This window comes from Juglans microcarpa x Juglans regia, chromosome 6D, assembly GCF_004785595.1.
Source record: "Juglans microcarpa x Juglans regia isolate MS1-56 chromosome 6D, Jm3101_v1.0, whole genome shotgun sequence".
Lineage (NCBI taxonomy): Eukaryota > Viridiplantae > Streptophyta > Magnoliopsida > Fagales > Juglandaceae > Juglans > Juglans microcarpa x Juglans regia.
In genome coordinates this window covers 7003496-7022200 of record NC_054604.1, presented here as the reverse complement: position 1 = coordinate 7022200, position 18705 = coordinate 7003496, and the positions used below count along the sequence as shown (strand labels likewise).

The window sequence follows — 18705 nt, the reverse complement described above, 5'->3', positions numbered from 1 at the left end:
GAAAGTGAAGGCAGACAAGTCATAAATGTTCATGAAAGGGGGAAGGGAGAAGAAGTTACCCATCACACCCAATCTTAAAAGATTGACACTGAAAATAGATGTCAGTGGAATTATCTTGGTGTCATCTAATAAAATATACAGGCAGAGGTACCCCTAATGGAATGTTGGGAGGGACCTACTGGGTTGGATTGAAATGAAATTAGAACTCTGGAAGATGGAATTAGTAGTTGCCCTGGACCACTAAGGAAAGCCATCCTCACTTCAACTTAATATACACATATACATATATATATATATGTTATATATATTTTGAAAGCACTAGCATTTAGGGAGCTTTGTTTCTGTTCATTTATGTCATTTCTTCCTTATGACAATGGATTACTGCCAACTTTCTTGAACGCAAATCTTTTAGTTTTATCAACTCATGCATTTTAGCCTTGGTACTAATGAATTCATAAAGGTTATTGCTCTTGATGAGTAGAATTGCTTTGACACACCAAGTAATGAACAATGCTTCTTCTCTCCACCTATTTCATCACTAACATACATACAAACATGAGAAGAGTAAGGAAATAAAATACCAAAATGCTCAACCAAGTTTTGGAGATCCATGTATTAACATTGACATCATCTTAAATGATGTAATGCCTCAAAATATCTAACTTTCTTTTTTCTTTTTTTCTTTTTTTTTTATGTCGGGGAACTTCTCCAAGGCAGGGCCCTTCGGACCCACTCCTGTAAAGTAATCCCCGGTCCTGTGCACCGCACCTTCGGAAGTTTTTCTACACGGAACTTGTTAAATCACTGACTTTTCACTAGGGGATGTGGCCCCAAAGGATTGTTTGTACCCATGAGGTGTTGAACCTTGGATCTTGAAGGTCAAAATATACTAACTTAATTACCTATATTATTTTGAACTTCAACTAGTCATGCGCATTCTAAATATCTGTGGCTTTTGAGTCATAATAACAAGGAAGCTGCAATTTACTCGAGAAACTATAGAAAAACAAATTAATTTTAGATTTTATTGAGTTTCCCATTCAATTAATTTCAAATTATAAGTCAGTTTCTTGGCTCAAACTGATAATTGAGCTGAAGTTACTAAAAGAAGCATTTTTCAAAATCAATGAGCATCTACAGAACCAAGTCTGAAAAGAGTAAAAGCATGATCAGAAGGAAAGTAAAGAGGGCTCCACAAGAGGGCTGAAAGCTGGGATTCAAGGATCCCACCAATATTCTTGGTCTGACATTGCCACAAGCCCATAGAGCAAAACACTTGAGAAAAAAAAAAAAGGATGTTTGTGATTGGGGAAAAGGAAGAAGAGATTCACTGCAATTATATATGAGAAAAATGTTTTCAGCAATATATGATAGACATGGAGATTATGTGAACCATAAGGAAAGGCCCACTGATAAACCTAAAGGGAAGCAATACCCAAGGAACTAGTGGAAACTCTTTTTATGTTGGGTTGTAATAAATAAATGTTATCAAAAAGAAAAAAAAAATTAAAAAAAAAATCTCATAGAAGTTCTCGACCTTGTTAAGTCATCTTTGTTCTTCTGATATCTGCACCACTCTCTCACATGTTTGGAACCATATGCAAAAACCAACTGTTACAACTAACAGTATGAACAAAAGGTTGCCTCCAAAAAAAACATAACTAGAGGTGACCCCTCAGTGTGGCCCTGAAGCCATGAACATTGTCACAACAAAACTCACATCATTTGCAAAAGTTGCTAGAGAAAAGATAATATCAACGATCAAAACAAAGTCTAATTAAAGAACTTATAAACTTGTACTGAAAATTAAAGAACTTATTAAGCATGATAGCATTTGTAATGATTCAGCAAAAAATAAAAATCTATTTGCAAAGTTTACGTATGAACGCACCAAACACGTCACTGATGTTGACATTTGCTGTATTAGTTAGGATAATGAAATATTTGTATTTTTGATTTTATTTATAATTGACATAGTCTCAAAGTAAAGTCCACATTAAGCAACGTGTATAGTGTATATATACCGGCATGTTAGCAACATAACTCTTCGAATTAGTTAAAATTACAATTGGAGTCTTGTAAACATCCTTATCATATGTAAAATCTCATTTACAGAAAAAGAAATGTTGCATGTTCTTCAATTTAAACTTTGTCATCCTTATTTACACTTGCTAACACTACAAGAAATAAGACCTTTTGCGGTAATTTTGTGTTTGTTGAAAATAAAATTGCCGCAAAAAGTCTTTAATTGCAGCGATTTTTACATCGTCACAGCCTTTTTATGTCAAGTTTCGAAACTGGTCTTTTACAGCGATTATTTTCATTTTTTGCGATGAAAAAATTCGCCACAATATTAAAAACTTGTTGCGACAGAAGTAGTCCCAAAAAAAAAAAAAAAAAAACCCCAATCCTCTCGTTCTCTCCTTTCCTCTTTCTCCCCCCCACCTGTGTTGTCCCCTCACATGACCCCCCAGCAAGCCTCCCAGCCAGCCCGCGCTACCACCATCGACAGCACCATGACGCCATCGCCGAACCCCTCCTCCCTCTCCCCCTCCTTTCTCTCTGTCCACCGTTGTGCCCCAACCCTTACTTTACTCCCTCTCTATGTCTATGTTTTCTCTCCCTCCTTGCAGTCGTGCGCCGCGGCAAGCCCAGCCACAGGTAGAAAAATGTTATGTATTTTAAGCTGTAGAAAAATGAAATTACTTAAAAAGCATACTACATCAATAAATATAAGTGAAAATGATCAAATTTAGTAGGAAGAATAGCATTGCTGTAGACAAAATTCCCGTCAAAGCATGAAAGTATATGCTGGATTTGTAGTCTAGAGCCTTCCATTTGCATGATCGATTAAGGCCTATGGACCATCTCTAGTGGTAGAACTAGGCCTTCATGTGTCTTTCTTACAACCTTATTTTTCTTCCAATTAGCTAGGCCTAGCCCACCTTGCCAAAATAGTTTCAAAAGGGAAGTAAATCGAAAACAAATAATTAAAATTCTAATAAAAGTAAATAATGCTACTGGCCTCGCTCTAACGTCCCGTTATTTCATCCTGCTCGATGTGGCTGAGTATTTTTTTCATTTTAAAACACTCAAAGTAACGGTACTCTATTTCTTTAGATAATTTCCTTTTCTCCCACACGCATATGCCCCTACTCTCCTTCTCGCCCATCGACCCAGCAAACCCCCATCGATCATCAACCAAGTTCGATCATCTCCGACCTCATCTCCCCTCCCCTCCATCTCCGACCTCATCTCCTTTTCAAGCTTCTTTTTTTTTCCCCTCCCTAGCCCCAGACTTCGCCCTCCTGGACCCATCGACTTCGCCATTTCCGTCTCAGTAATTTTTTGTTCATCTCAATATATTTTTACGTCAAATGCACGAGGGAGGGCAAGATGGAAACGTCGAAGTCAATGGGTCCAAGAGGGCAAAGTCTGGGGCTGGGGAGGGAAAAAAAAACGATGGGGGCTTGAGGGAAAATATATTTTTTCTTAAAAACGCTTGCAGCCATGGAAAACGCTGTCTTCTCTTAAGCTACTTTCTTCTTGTCCATTATTTTCGTGATCATCATCAAATTTCTTTACCAGAACCACTGCAACCGGAGTTCTTCACCACCCAACCCATTTTCCATACCAATAATCAACCATTTCCACCACCTTAAACCACCTTTACTGTTGAAGAATGCTTCACCAAAAATGACATTATATTTGCAAATTGTCCACTCACCATGGTTGTCGAGCATTTCACCTACAACTTAACTGCTCCAGTCTGGGCTCCATACGGCCATTTATGGCGTAACCTACGACGATTCTTGAAGCTCGAGCTCTTCATCAAAGGCATCCTGATGGTTAGTAGCAAAAAATTACTGAGACGGAAACGGCGAAGTCTGGGGCTGGGGAGGGAAAAAAAAAACAATGGGGGCTTGAGAAAAAAAATATTTTTTTCTTAAAAACGCTTGAGATATACGCGTGATGATCGATAGGGGCTTGAGGAAAAAAAATTGCAACATTTTGGTTGATGATCAATGGGGCTCGCGGGGTCAATGGGCGAGAAGGAAAGCAGGGGCATATGCGCGCGGGAGAAAGGAAAATTATCCAAGGAAATCATATGTTTTAAAATGAAAAAATACTCAGCCACATCAAGCGAGATGAAATAACGGGACGTTAGAGCGGGATAAGTAGCATTTTCCAATCTAAAATAAACTGCATTAATACCAATCCTATAGTTCAAAACACTTGTAATTTGGAGGATTTAAGAAATCTTTTAATTTTTTTAAACTTTCAATCAAAACATCTTTTAAATATCAAAACGATTTTCCTCTATTAAATCTAGCCACATAGAGCCTCTAAAATAGCTAATATGGCTTAATCTAGCAACATAAACCCAACCAACTTTTGAGCTACAATAATAAATTTAGGATCAACAAATATGACCTCCGCTATAGCAAGATCATTTCAATTTTTATCATTATTTCATCCAACCGAATTCCACTTTTTCCTTTATACATTTTCAGTTTCTTTCTCGCAATCAACCTTCTCAAAGCAAAAACTCATGTTGTTCGATAACCTCACCTTCACCAGAAGCAAAAGTCTTCCACCATCAGAGTCGATCATCCCCCATTGCCGCTTCAACTCCGACTTCACAAAAGAAGATAGTTAGATAGAAATATAGATATTCGGCAAGTAAGTTAAGATATTTATATGAAATTTTTAGATAAGTGTAAGCAATGAGTCTTAGATATTACCGTTAAATGAACATTGAAAATAGAAATAAAAATAATAATTTAATTAGAATGAGCGATATATTCGTTATGTTATTAAATATAAAATCATTAGAAAAGTGTATAAATTATGAAACTTAATACAAAATATATTTTATTTGATTAAAAATCAACATGTGACCATTAGAACTGCAAAATATGACAAAAATAAATTAGATAAAAAAATTAAAAGAAGTCTAAAATTAATAATATTTTACTATTATATAGAGTTTAAATAGATAATCTAATGTGAGATTAGGTTTTGACTGAATCAGACAAAAGGTAAAATATATGATATTAGGCAAACTTTAGCTAATAGGATGGACAAGCTGACGCTAATGCTCTAATACAAAAATAAAAAAAACTTGAACAAAAACTTAAAACACACATCTCAAAACAAATTCTCTCCCAAGTTTATTATGGCACAAATGGGCTCCAACAACGCAGAGTCATCTATGTGGGGGTTACAGCAGAGATTATGGAAAGCTTTGTGGAGGATGAAAGCTCCAAACAAGATCAAAGTCTTTGTGTGGCGGATGTGTAAAGACAGCTTACCTTTGAAGGATAAGTTGGTTCAAAAAAAGGTTATTACAGAAGCTACTTGTAGTTTCTGTCAGCATCCAGTTGAGGACTTGGTACATGCAGTTTTCAGCTGTATTCAGCTTCGGGACTCATGGTTGCAGTTTTTTCCTTCTTTGATAACTCTTATGCCTCATAATGTGACTGATCTGGTGCAATAGTTTGTGGAGGGAGCAGATTCTACTAGTTTGGCAAAATTTTTCTGTTTAGCTTGGGGGTTTTGGTATCGGAGAAATAAGCTGGAGTTTGGAAATATTAGATTGAGCCCACACCATGTTACTAATCATTCTTTGGGTTTATTGCATAGTTTTAAAGAGGTTGCTGTCAGTTCCAGGAGGCAGTTGCAGAATCAGTTTAGCTGGAAGCCTCCTCCTCAAGGAGTTTTAAAATAAAATACTGATGGTGCAATGTTTTTCAATTTACAAAAGGCGGGCATAGGTGTTATTTTACGGGATGCATCAGGGAAAGTGGTGATGGCAGCTTCTAAACATGAATCCGAGGTGGCAGAACCAGAAGTTATCGAACTGTTGGCGGTCTTCTGAGGTTTGCAGTTGAGTTCCACCATGGGTATTACACAAATTGAAATAGAATCTGACTGCTTGTTGCTGGTCCAATTGTTGCAAACAGATGATATGCGGAATTTAATGCTTGGTAATCTGTTTGCTGAAGTTAAAACTCTATGTAGTTGTTTTGAGAGTGTTATTTTTAATCATGTGTATAGAGAGGGTAATAGAGCAGCTCATGAGCTTGCTCGAAATTCTTCGAGAGTTGATGATATTGAAATGTGGTGGGATTGTATTCTAGACTTTCTTTCTCAACTTTTATGGTTTGATAAATGTCTATAATCGTGTTTATCTCAATGAAGATGTTGATTGTTATAAAAAATAAAAATAAAAAAAATAAAAAAAAACATATTTAAAAAACTTTCCTAACTCATGGAAATATTTGTTACTAATCACATCACTTTCATAAAACCTAGAAAAAAACCATCTAGAAAGATTTTCATTAAGTTAAAAATTTTATGCAAAAATAAAAAAAAATCTTGGAAGTCTCTAATTAAGAATTCAACTTTTGGATTTGGAAAACAGCATAGGCCAACTTTGAGGAGCAACCCATTTTGTGGAGAATTTTTTTTTTAGAATAATTTTTCTCATCAGTCACTATTTACTACCACACACTCCACACTCTATAAAAAAAAAATTGTCAGGTGTGAGATGAATAGTGCCTGATGTATAAGAAAACTTTTTTCTTTTTAATCCATCAAATACCCAAATATATGAAAAAGGTCACTTTTAGAAAAATACAAAAACAATTATATGAATATTTTTTTAAAAAATAACTTGTAGATAGTAATTATATATTGAAATCAACCTCTAATTCTTTTTTTAATAACAAATCAACCACTATTTTGGTTTATCATGAGATGAACTAAAAAGTGAAATTAATCTCAACCGCTCGGGGAAAAAGATATTAATCTCCAACGGTTGGTGCGTAGAGCACCTAGAAGACCACGAGAGAAACCTGTAATATCAACGGCCAGGATCTTTCGTTTCTCTCCAAGAGGATAAAACTACAACTAGAGTACCTAAAATACCCTCAATATATTGTCTTAAATGACTGAAATACCTAAACTTGTCACATAACTATTGGTGGATTTCCTTACGCCCAACATAGAGCCTCCGGAGAAGATATAAACTCCCAAAACCCTAACCCTTTGGATCTCTCTCTCTATCTCACACACACACACACGCACTAATCTCACACACTACAAAAGCGAGTGAGAGATAGCCACTAGGGTTTTAGGCAATCAACCAGAGATACCAAGAGTGGGAGAGAGAGGGGAGAGTGAGGGAGAAAGAGCTAGTGTTTCTATCTGAGGCAGGGAATATGGGGGCTGACAAGGGAAAGAAGCTGAAGGTAGCGGAGAAAGACGAGGAGGATAACAACTCGGAGGCCATCGATGAGAAACTTGTCCTCTCCATCGAGAAGCTGCAGGAGATACAAGACGAGCTCGAAAAGGTATACTTCTCGTTCACCCTCATTCGCATAAGGTTCTGTTCCGAACTTTTTTTTTTTTTCTTTGAAGATGAATTGAGATTTTATGTGATATTTATTTAATTTTCTTCAACTGATTCGGTTGATTCAGATAAGTGAACAAAGCTGATATCTTTATGCTCTAAATGATGAGCACAATCCTAAAGCTTTGATCTTTATTTTCAGGGCAAGGGAAATTAAGCTAAACCAGGAATTAATTAGTGTATACTTATTTCATGTTGGTCTATATTGGTTTACTGAGTTGTAGTGGATGGTGATTGTGTACTTTAGCTTGAGCCACAACAATACGATATCATTTCAGACATTTGGGCCACATGGAAATTTTTTTTTTGATCAGTAAAAAGTAATTTTCATTAATATGAATGAAGATAGGCATAGCCTATGTACACAGGGAGTATACAATAGAAAACACCTAAATACATTCTTAGTAAGCTAAATTAGAGCTAAGAATTCCTGTACAATAATTCCATTAAGAACAATAGCTGAAAACCATAAGAGTAAAGTGTGCAGAAAAAAATTCTGTAGCTCCTCCATTGTTCGCTCCTTATCTTCAAAACATCGTGCATTTCTTTCCATCCAAATATTATGCATAACGGGATCATTTTCCAAGCTGCTGCTACTTGAGAACAACCTTTTAGACCCTTCCAACAAGCAAGTAGGTCAACACCTTTGCCGGCATAACCCACGCAACATCAACTCTACTAAATATCCCATTCCACAACTCTCTCGTCACCTCACAATGCAATAATAGATGGTCCACTGATTCGCCATGTTTTTTGCACAAATAACACCAATCCATCACAATGAGGCCCATCTTCCTTAAATTATCCGTGGTTAGAATTTTTCCAAGTGCAGCAGTCCACACAAAGAAAGCCACTTTGGAAGGTACTCGCGACCTCCAAACACTTTTCCACGGGAAATGTACATTACCTTGTGATGCCAGAATTTTATAATATGTTTTGATTGAGAACTTCTTACTGTCCTTGCACCTCCATTGTAACCTGTCATCTTGTGCCGTTAAACCTTCTGATGAGTATATCAAGCTAAAAAATTCAGAAACAGTAGTCAACTCCCAATCACGGTTGGCCCGAGTGAATAAGATATTCCACTGATACGAGTTTTGGGCAAACACAAATAGATCCGCTATCGAAGCCTCCCTATTAGCCGCAATGTTATAGAGAGCTGGGAAGGCTCTCTCCAAAGACCGCTCTCCACACCAGACATCCTGCCAAAACTTGATACGGGTGCCTTGTCCGACCACACATCTAATATTATTTTTAAAGCATTGCCATCCCCCCCTTATATATCTCCACAAACCCACACCATACCCCCCCTCACTTCATTAGTGCACCAACCCCCTCAAGCACCTCCATGTCTAGAGTCTACAACTTCCTTCCACAAAGACTCCCCTTCTTCTTGATACCTCCATAGCCACTTCCCCAAAAGAGCTTTATTGAAAGTCCTCAAATTGCGCAAACCCAAACCTCCACTCGAAACTGGGGAACAAACTTTATTCCAATTAACCAGATGGAATTTGGTTTCTTCCCCTAGACCACCCCACAAGAAAGCCCGGAATAACTTCTTGATACGATGCGCCACCCCTGCCGGCAACGGAAATAGAGATAGGAAATAAGTTGGGAGGTTAGATAAAGTACTAGTGATCAATGTGAGTCGCCCTCCCTTCGATAGATACAACCGTTTTCACCCAGCCAACCGTTTCTCCACTCTCTCAATAATACCTTCCCAAATACCTCTAGCTTTGAAAGTGGCCCCCAAAGGAAGCCCCAAATATTTCATAGGCAAAGAACCCACTTCACACCCCAACGTTTCTGCTATTATATTGATATGGGGCACCACACCCACCTCCACCATCTCAAATTTGCCCAAGTTAACCTTGAGACCTGTCACAGCCTCAAAGCACAACAAGAGTGCTCTTATGGCTTGGATTTGACCCAACTCCGCTTCACAAAAGAGCAGTGTATCATCTGCAAATAAAATATGTGAGATCATAACAGAGCCATAAGTACCATTGCCTGCCGAAAAACCCGCTATAAAACCCCCATCTACAACTGCCTTCAACATCCGGCCTAGTGCCTCCATAACAATTACGAATAGAAATGGAGACAACGGGTCCCCTTGTCTCAACCCGCGGGAACTATTAAAGAAACCCACCGGAGTACCATTAACTAGCATTGAGAAACGCACAGTAGAAATGCAGTATCGAATCCATGAAATCCACCTGTTCCCAAAACCACATCTCCCAAGTAAGTAAAGGAGAAAATCCCAATTTACATGATCATAGGCTTTCTCCATATCAAGCTTACAAAGTATGCCTGATTTACCCTCCTTTAACCTCTGATCCAAACACTCATTGGCAATAAGAACTGAGTCAAGTATCTGCCTCCCCCGAACGAAGGCATTTTGAGGTTTCGAAATAATTTGCTCCATTACCACAGTTAATCGATTAGCTAGAACCTTCGAGATGATTTTGTACACCCCACTCACTAGGCTAATGGGACGGAAATCATCAACTTCCACCACTCCTTGTTTTTTCGGAACAAGGGCTATGAACGTCGCATTGAAGCATTTTTCAAATTTTTGGAAAGCATGGAATTCAATAAAGACCCGCATAACATCGCCTTTCACAATTTTTACTTATAAAAAAAAAAACATCGCCTTTCACAATTTCCCAACAATGCTGGAAAAACCCCATCGAAAACCCATCCGGCCCTGGAGCTTTGTCTTTGGCCATATTTCTAATGACCTTATGCACCTCATCTTCTTCAAAACGTCTTTCCAACCAACTTGCACTCAGCATCTCAATGGACTCAAAAGGCAAACCATCGAGCTTTGGCCTCCAACAAGTCAGCTCCGTCAGCAAATTCTCATAATAGTTCACAATGTGATTTTCTAAATCAGGGGGAGAAGAGAACTTGATTACCTGCCTTAAGAGTCTCAATAGTGTTGTTGCGCCTATGAGAATTGGCCACCTTATGAAAAAACTTCGTACATTTATCCCCTTCTTTTAACCAAAGGGCCCTAGATTTTTGACGCCATGATATTTCCTCCATCAACAAGACCCTCTCCAATTCAGTCACCAGAGGCATTTCCCAACAACAACTGTTCCTCCAATTCCTGAAGCTCCTTCAAAAGGATAGTCTTCTGGTTGTCAATATTGCCAAAAACTTCCATGTTCCACCTCCTTAAGTCTTGCTTCAAGGCCTTTAGCTTACCTGCAAGGATGAAACTAGGGGTACCCGAGAACTGATAAGAAGACCACTAGGTACGGACTTTCTCAACAAAACCATCCACTGCTAACCACATATTTTCGAACTTGAAATACTGACGACCCCTATTAATGCCTCCACAATCTAACATAATAGCAAAATGATCCGAGCAATACCGGGCCATCCTCTTTTGATACAACTCCGAATAATGGGCTTCCCAAGAAGGAGAGACGAGAAACCTATCCAATCTTGACCACTCCCTACTGTTAGACCATGTGAACTCACCCCCAGCAAGTGGAAGATCCATTGGATCCAAATCAAACATGAACTCGGAAAACTCCTCCATGGCTATTGTGTGGCGAGTATTCCCTGATCGCTCGCTTGGAAAACGAGTGATATTGAAATCTCTGCCCATACACCACGGCACATCCCATAGATAATATACCCTCGCCAACTCCTCCCATAGCCTTCTCCTTTCTCTATCTAGGTTTGGCCCATAAATGCCTGCATATGCCCATTCCCACCCATCTACTACATTTTTGAATAAACAAGCCACCGAAAAAGTCCCAACACACTCCTCCACCTCCTCCACAACTCTTTTATCCCACATCAAAAGCACCCCATCCGATGCTCCTTCTGACGCCAAGTATGACCAGCCCACATAAGAACAACCCCATAAACTACGGATAAGTCTTTGATCAATGATCCTTAACTTTGTTTCTTGAAGACACACTATATCCACCTTCCACATTCGCAACAAGGATTTTATGCGAAGGCACTTGTTGCTATCATTAAGCCCCCGCACATTCCATGAGAGGATCTTAGGTTTCATGGACAATGGTCATCCCCCTCCCTTTCGTTCTATCCCTACTGCCACTTCCCTCCTTCACGTCATAATTTATAGAGCATTGTAGTCTTTTAAGTTCCCTATCTCTCTTTACAGCCGACTTCAATCTACTCTCTTCAATGGCAATAATAAGAGCCCTAAACTGCTCTTCAAAGCCTGTATGGGACACCCCAGCCCAAACTTGCAACTCCTCCACTATCTTGAAAACCCAATCTGGAATTTTAGAGTTGTGGCTAGGAGGGAGCACTCGTAATGGTTCAGCATCTCTTCTATCTATGCATTCCCCTTCGCATATGACCAACTGCATATCGTCATCTTCTGACTCCTTTGTAAAAGAGTCCTCTGATGTCTTATCTGAACTTGCTTCACCATGCTCCCGAATGGGTGGTTCATCACTGGAAAGGTTCTGAGCATCCCCCATGGGAACGGCACCACTGGTAGAAATCTCCTCAGTCGCACAAACTTCCAGCCCCAATGGTGCGTTACCGGTGTCGCCAGCCTCCATCGCACCTATCTGTGCTAGATCCAAGACATTTGCCTCAACGAAGGCCGCGTTATTGCTCTTTCTTAGGATGAAAGACTCTGTTACAGTTTCCGCACACGCCATAACCTCCATCGTATGGGCAACTGACCCTGTTACGGTAACGTTGTCCTCCTTCGCACCTTTTTGTGCAAGGTCTGAGACATTTGCCTCAACGTCAGCCGTGTTTTTGCTCTTTCTTAGGGCATCAGACACTGTTACGGTCTCTACCAACGCCATCACCTCCGCCGTATGGGTTCCCACCTCCGGGAGGTTGTCTGAGACAACGCCGGGAGCGGCGGCTCGGCCTCACCCCCCGATGGGCCAGCTTCCTCCTCTTGGAAGCGATGGCTCGTCTTCCTCCAGAAAGGGCCAACTCTCTTTTGGTCCTTGCTGGGCTGAGGCCCAAACTCAAGACCCGTGGCCCAATCCCTGGCCCGATGGTCTTCAGCTTCCCATCCCTGGCCCACTTTTTTTTCCCTTCCCCTTACCTATGGGCTCCCTAGCCCAATCCCTGGCCCGTTGGCCTTCAGCTGCCCATCCCTGGCCTAGGTTCAGCTCCCTCATCCCATTTGATTCAACAAATCGTTTTAGCCATACCACTTTATTTGTTAGCTCTCCCAATTGCACCTCCATATTGCAAAGAGCCTTCAACATGTTTTCTTCTTTCAGTGCAACATGAACTCTGCCATCTCCATACCACAACTGATCATTACCCAAAGAAGTGACAGGACCTTGCTTCAACAGACCTTTCTCTGCCCAGTTCATGTCTCGAGGCCTCTCCACCTCTCTGCTACCTCGAAGAACATCACTGTACTATCGGAAAATTGAGTTCTACGAAGTCGTGGGTGGTGGAAACAGTCGTGAACCACCACCATTTCCAACTTCCTTCAGCACCACCACAAGTTTTTTCCAACCCAATCTGTCCCTGTCCCCTAGTATGAAGATGAAGTTCCGACGTCCCCCTCCACCATACTCCGCCAACGCCATATATTCTCCCCTAGAGTTGGTGCAACATTGAGCAATATAACCCCTGTCCCCATCCCTGTGGGCAGTGTAGAAACCCTTTCCCTCCCCCTTCAAGCACTCCTCCAGTGCCTTGTAAAACCAATGTACTGTCCCCAACCCTAGCAACATCTTTTTTACCACTTTCCACCCCTTCTCTGTAAGGATCACGAACCTCCCATCCCGTGACACCTCAAACAGTTTTGATTCAATACTAATCCCTTTGATGAAAGACATATTTTACCAGTAAAAAAAAAAAAATCTTCAAATGCACCATCAAACGCCGGAAGGCACCATCGGAATCAATGCATAGGATAGCAAACCAGAAAAGAATGAAACTAAAAACACAAGGTGTATGGAGAGAAAATGAATATGTGACAACTTTACTTAGACCCACACATGGAAATTTGGATGCATATAACTTTTATTTCTGTTGGAAGCCTCCTGGTTTACCTCTTAAATATAGCTGATTGGATGTTCACTTATGTGCCACTGAAGCTGTTCTGACATAGTGACATAATTGTCATCTGTAATTATTTTCTAATGTTATAGATAAATGAGGAGGCCAGTGATAAGGTCCTGGAAGTGGAGCAGAAGTATAATGAGATACGCAAGCCCGTTTACGATAAGCGAAATGATATTATTAAAGCCATTCCTGACTTCTGGTTGACTGCTGTTAGTAATCTGTCTCCCTCTCTTCATCTTTGGGAGTTTGCAATATGTTTGCTGCTATGGAGTTAAGACATCTTTATTCATTTGATTTTTTTTTCCAATTCTATGCAGTTTTTGAGTCATCCTGCTCTAAGCGAGCTTTTGAGTGAAGAGGATCAAAAGGTTTGGACTTTGTGCCTACTTTGATTAGAAGATTTGAGTTTCACACGTATATTCTTACTTTAAACTCAATGAATCATGTTGCGAGGGTTCTTCTTATGTATCTTACAATCTAGCTGGTTTCCCCAATTTTGACATGTGCCTTTGTAGAGATTTTGCTTAATTCTTTCCTACATTTTTGGTAGATATTCAAGTATTTAAGCTCTCTGGAAGTAGAGGATTTCAAAGATGTCAAATCGGGTTACTCTATCACATTGGTGAGTGTACTTTTTTTTTTTTTCTTTCCTAATGATGGGCTATGCCTACTTCTTCAATGAGTACTAATAAAACCCTGTTGTACCTATCCAAAAAAGAAAAAAATTATTTTCAGATGATTACTTTTGTAGGCGACTTTTGAAAAGTAATTCCTTGTTGCATTTCCACGCGGATGTGAATTTCAGCCATGCTTCATACTTATGGAAAAAAAAAAAAATCATCCATGCATCAACTGATGAACTATGAATCATAACTGATTTGTGTCTCCAATTTGCAGCACTTTAACCCAAACCCTTATTTTGAAGATACAAAGCTTACAAAGACGTTCACTTATGCTGACGATGATGGAACAACAAAAATTACTGCGACATCAATAAAATGGAAAGAGGGCATGGTAAGGCCTACTTAAATTACTACTATTGGCCATATTAAACTTGTATTTTTTGTTGCGGTTTGACTGATTGTTTTATATATATGGGAAGGGCATACCAAATGGGGTTAACTATGAGAAGAAAGGGAGCAAGCGGCCTGCTAGCGATGAAAGGTCAGTTTTCCTGAGCCTAGTGGAAGTAGGTTTTCAGCCAGTTCAATAACTTTGATCATCCTTTTTTACTGAAAAAAATGTAATATAGGTAGATCATAAGAGTTATTCAATTACGGAATATAACCACTACTTCAGGTTATGAACACAATATTGTACTGGTAATTGTGGCAGTCTCTTGAAATATTTCGAATTGGTTAAAAAGGAATTAGCTTTGCTGTAGTCACTGATATGATTTGATATCCCAATGCTCTTCTGAAAATTCAGATTTATGATAATTCTGACACTGGAGGTAAAAGAAAACTTAGATGTTTTTAAAAAATTTCCTTATTTTTATTATTTTGTATTGTGTTTGAGATCAACATGAAGTAAAAGAGATACTAGTGGTTGCCTGAGACATGGTAATTATCAACATTATTATATCGCGAACATCTGAGGTATGGATAAGATTGGGCCTTAACATTCTTTATATCGATTGAGCATCTTTACTGTATAAAAAAATATCAATTGAGCATCTTCACTTTCATATTTTCGTCATGTTATGCATGTGCAGCATTTATCATGTTGAGTGCAACTTCTTTAGGTGGTTGACATATACAAGAGAATGAGAATGACATCTTCTCTTTTATATTTTCTTCCTATTTATGCCTATGTCGCATTCTGTTTTATCATGTTGAATGCAGCTTCTTTAGCTGGTTTACCGATCTTCAAGAGAAAGATCACTTGGATGACATTCATGATGAGGTAAGTTCTGTTTCTACCTTCAAATTTCCACCAGTATTTTTCATTCAATGTTGGAGTTACTGGTGTCTTTCCATTGCTACCATTATCTTATTTTGATACACTTATTGGACTTATGTATTAAGCTTTCACTTCCGACAAATTTCAGATTGCAGAAATCATCAAGGAGGATTTATGGCCAAATCCACTCACATACTTCAATAATGTAACTTCTTTTCTCTTGTTTCTTTCCCTTTAATCCCATTAGTCATCAATGGGTTTTTTTTTATCAATTTCTTAGGAGCGTCTATTACTTTCATACTCGTCTATTCTAATAGTAGTTGGTGGCATCTTTGAAATAGGATGCGGATGAGGAAGACTTTGATGAGGAAGGGGCCGGAGAAGAGGTAAATGTATATGTTATATGTTTTTTGTGTGTATGTTTGGGGAATTTGATGTTAGTTCACTGCATCCCTTGAACAGTTTGCCCATTTGGGAACAATATGTAGCTTAGTTTATATTTGGTGTAATCGCACTAGGTTTACCATTTGATGTTGAGCTAAAACAGTCACATGTGCATAAACGTCTCCCAACCACTTGTGTTGGGTAGGACAACTAGCAGAACTATGTGCAGGTTTCAAAAGATTTGGTACCCTTGTTTCTGAACATGGTCATACATGATTAAAGTACTTTGCTGATGTAAGGTCAATATGAGAACTATGTCTAGTTGGTGGGGAGGCAATTTGGGGTGATTGGAATCTTGAACTGTTCAATAGGAGGCTTTGAGAAAGCTGGTTAACATTCAGCTTCCCTTCATGAGTCTGGAAAAAACAAGCCAAATGGTTCTTGAATTGTTATCCCAAGTGTAAGATTTATGTCAACTAGAAGAAGTTTCTTACTTATATAAAAAATAAAATAGAAGAAGCTCATTAATGACGTGGAAGTACTTTTGGAGCATAATTATTCTTTAGACTGTTGTAATAATGGCTGGCATGGTGTCACAACATCTCTTCCCCCCTTGATGGAAATGGACCAAGAGAGGGTGATTGCTTCTGCTGAGGTTTAGTTCAGGCTTTATGAGCTTATTGGTGGTTGACTAAAATGTGGTTGAAGGTCTTGTACTACCCAGTTAATTTTTATTTGACTTAGTTAGATACCTTTATTTGAGCAAAAGGTGATACAAAGTACACCAGGAACATACACTAAAATTGCCTGTGTTGAAAGAGTTAAAAAAAAAAAAAAAATCTAAAAAGTAAACCTGGATAAATTCATGATTGTTGCCATTAATGGTAAAGAGATCTAAAGAAATCCTTTGGCTGCTCCATATTCTTTTCAAAATCCTCCAGCATTCCTCCCTCCAAATGCACCACTAGCAAATCAGGACCATTTTCCACGAAGTTCCATGTGAAGACTACCATACCTACCGTTTCAGCAAATCAACAGGTCCATTACCTGCCTTGGCATTTCCCAGCTAAACCGGAACAGGCTGAAAACAGTTCCTATAGGATTTCCTGCTTGTTAAGGGAGAGGAACCAACTATTGAGCAGAACTAAAGGCTCTTCTCTATGGTCTTTACCTATGTCTCAAAGTTAATTACTTTTGTAGATTGATTCGAAGACTCAAGTAGTTAGTTGGCTGAAGCGATTTGAGAGAGGTGTGGGAGGAGATCTTTGAGGTGAGGCTTAACATGCACTTACAGTTTGTCAAGTATTTGAGTGAGGGTATCCTGTAGTTTCAGTCGTTAGCAACAGTATTGTTGACTATATATTAGTGTTTAGCCTGTTTGGACTTCCAGATATGAAATTAATACTCATTAATATGAAAATTAGGATTGTCATATTCCAAGGCCGTTGAATGCCTATGGCTTTTTTTCTGGTGGGATTATATGACAGGCATTACAGATCTAGATAATTGTTTTTTCATTTTGAATTTTGCCCACCGCCAGGGAAAGGATGGTGATGACTCTGAAGAGGATGAGGATGACCAAGAAGATGATGATGACGACGAAGACGACGAAGATGGTGGTGAGGATGATGGCAAGTGAAGTACCTTAATCAGCGTGTTCGCTTGTGGGTTTCATTGCCTTGGTAACAGTTTATTTATGTAAAGTGAGCGGTCTTTAAATAGTTGCTGAAATATCCTGTGATAGTGGAGGGTGACCATGGTAACTCTTTTATAATAGCTCTTTTATCTTGTAGGCAATTGACTACTGCCCACTGGGCCAGTCTGTAATTTTCGGAATGTTATTTCTTTTTGCTTCAAGGCCATTTTCTGTTGTTTTCTGGGGTTATTTTTTGTGGGTTCCCTCCATCATATGCTGGCTCCTTGACGACAATTGGTATATTATTACATTTCGTGGTAACTTAAATGAGAGTAAAATCATAGTATTTGGTGTAAATCTGTTCTGGTGTTCTTCCTGTACATGCCGATTGTCCACACAGATTTTGCCATTTATTAGCATGATTAGTGCTACAATATATGTGATCATTTCTCGGATCAGTAAGTGAGATTTGCTGTGATACAGCTGCCAGATTAGATCATCTCCTGATTTAACATTCATATTGTATTCGTGACATCAATGCTGGAAAAAATACATTTCTGGTCAATTATTGTTTATGCAGGGAGGGTTAATATCAATGTTCGAAAAAACGTTAAAAAATTGAACTGATTTTTGTGAACTTTTTTCATCGTTTGTTGAACCCCTTCAATCGATCAATTTAAGTCGATTTTAAACTTATTTGAACCGATGCCAACTGATTTAGAACTATAATTTTTAAGTTATCTAACAATTAAGTTTATTTTTTATTTTTTTTTACATTTCTGTACAAAAATATGATAGATCTAAACATATATTAACTTCATCATTATATTCAATAACAATCACAGAAAATTTAAAAGACAAAACATGTAGTTTTTTATTTTATTTAGTTGAACAAAAAAAATTAAGAGATGAATGAGTATTTTATATTAAATTTGTGGTTGTGCATAAAATACTATATTTGCCACTGTATTTATAACTTATTGGTCTTTTATCTTTTTCGTATATGAGGCAAAAAAATGTCAACAATTGAGGATAAATACATAAATGATATGTTTAATGAAACTAATAAATGAATTTATACTTTTACTCTCTATACTTTAAATGTTTGAATTACATTATATATGATTTTTAATATTTTTATCACCATTGAAATAACTGATTCAAAATTGTTATGAATTGTCTCATTCAATTTGTTGAATCACCAAATTTATTGAATCAATCCTTACCTGATTCCGAACCCGATTATGATTTTTCGAATCGGTCTCTAAACTTGAATTTGGCATGTATCTTTAATGTAATTTGGAATCTAAGCTTAAAACTCATC

At 38.4% G+C, this 18705-nt stretch overlaps 2 protein-coding genes across 2 annotated transcripts; one reads left to right on the top strand and one right to left on the bottom strand.

Moving 5' to 3' along the window:
- Window positions 1-506: 506 nt before the first annotated feature.
- Window positions 507-11793, bottom strand: LOC121234516. The gene is made up of 2 exons (XM_041130469.1): window positions 10493-11793; window positions 507-519 (listed from the first exon to the last, which is right to left on the bottom strand). The coding sequence occupies exon 1, from the start codon at window positions 11451-11453 to the stop codon at window positions 10674-10676; it is 780 nt and encodes a 259-aa protein (XP_040986403.1). The 5' UTR covers window positions 11454-11793; the 3' UTR covers window positions 507-519; window positions 10493-10673.
- LOC121234515 (NAP1-related protein 2) lies at window positions 7081-17738 on the top strand. Its single transcript, XM_041130468.1, has 10 exons — window positions 7081-7358; window positions 13546-13668; window positions 13777-13827; window positions 14010-14081; window positions 14357-14473; window positions 14562-14623; window positions 15304-15364; window positions 15510-15566; window positions 15703-15747; window positions 17286-17738. Exons 1-10 carry the CDS (start codon window positions 7227-7229, stop codon window positions 17382-17384), a joined length of 819 nt encoding a protein of 272 aa, XP_040986402.1. The 5' UTR covers window positions 7081-7226; the 3' UTR covers window positions 17385-17738.
- The last annotated feature ends 967 nt before the right edge of the window (window positions 17739-18705 follow it).

Bases quoted from the DNA above. Each gene is read 5' to 3' on its own strand.
- LOC121234516 (XM_041130469.1), bottom strand. From the start codon at position 11,453: ATGAAACCTAAGATCCTCTCATGGAATGTGCGGGGGCTTAATGATAGC.
- LOC121234515 (XM_041130468.1), top strand. From the start codon at position 7,227: ATGGGGGCTGACAAGGGAAAGAAGCTGAAGGTAGCGGAGAAAGACGAG. The intron at 13,669-13,776 runs GTTAGTAATCTG...AATTCTATGCAG, and splicing joins CTGACTTCTGGTTGACTGCT to TTTTTGAGTCATCCTGCTCT. The intron at 15,365-15,509 runs GTAAGTTCTGTT...GACAAATTTCAG, and splicing joins TGGATGACATTCATGATGAG to ATTGCAGAAATCATCAAGGA.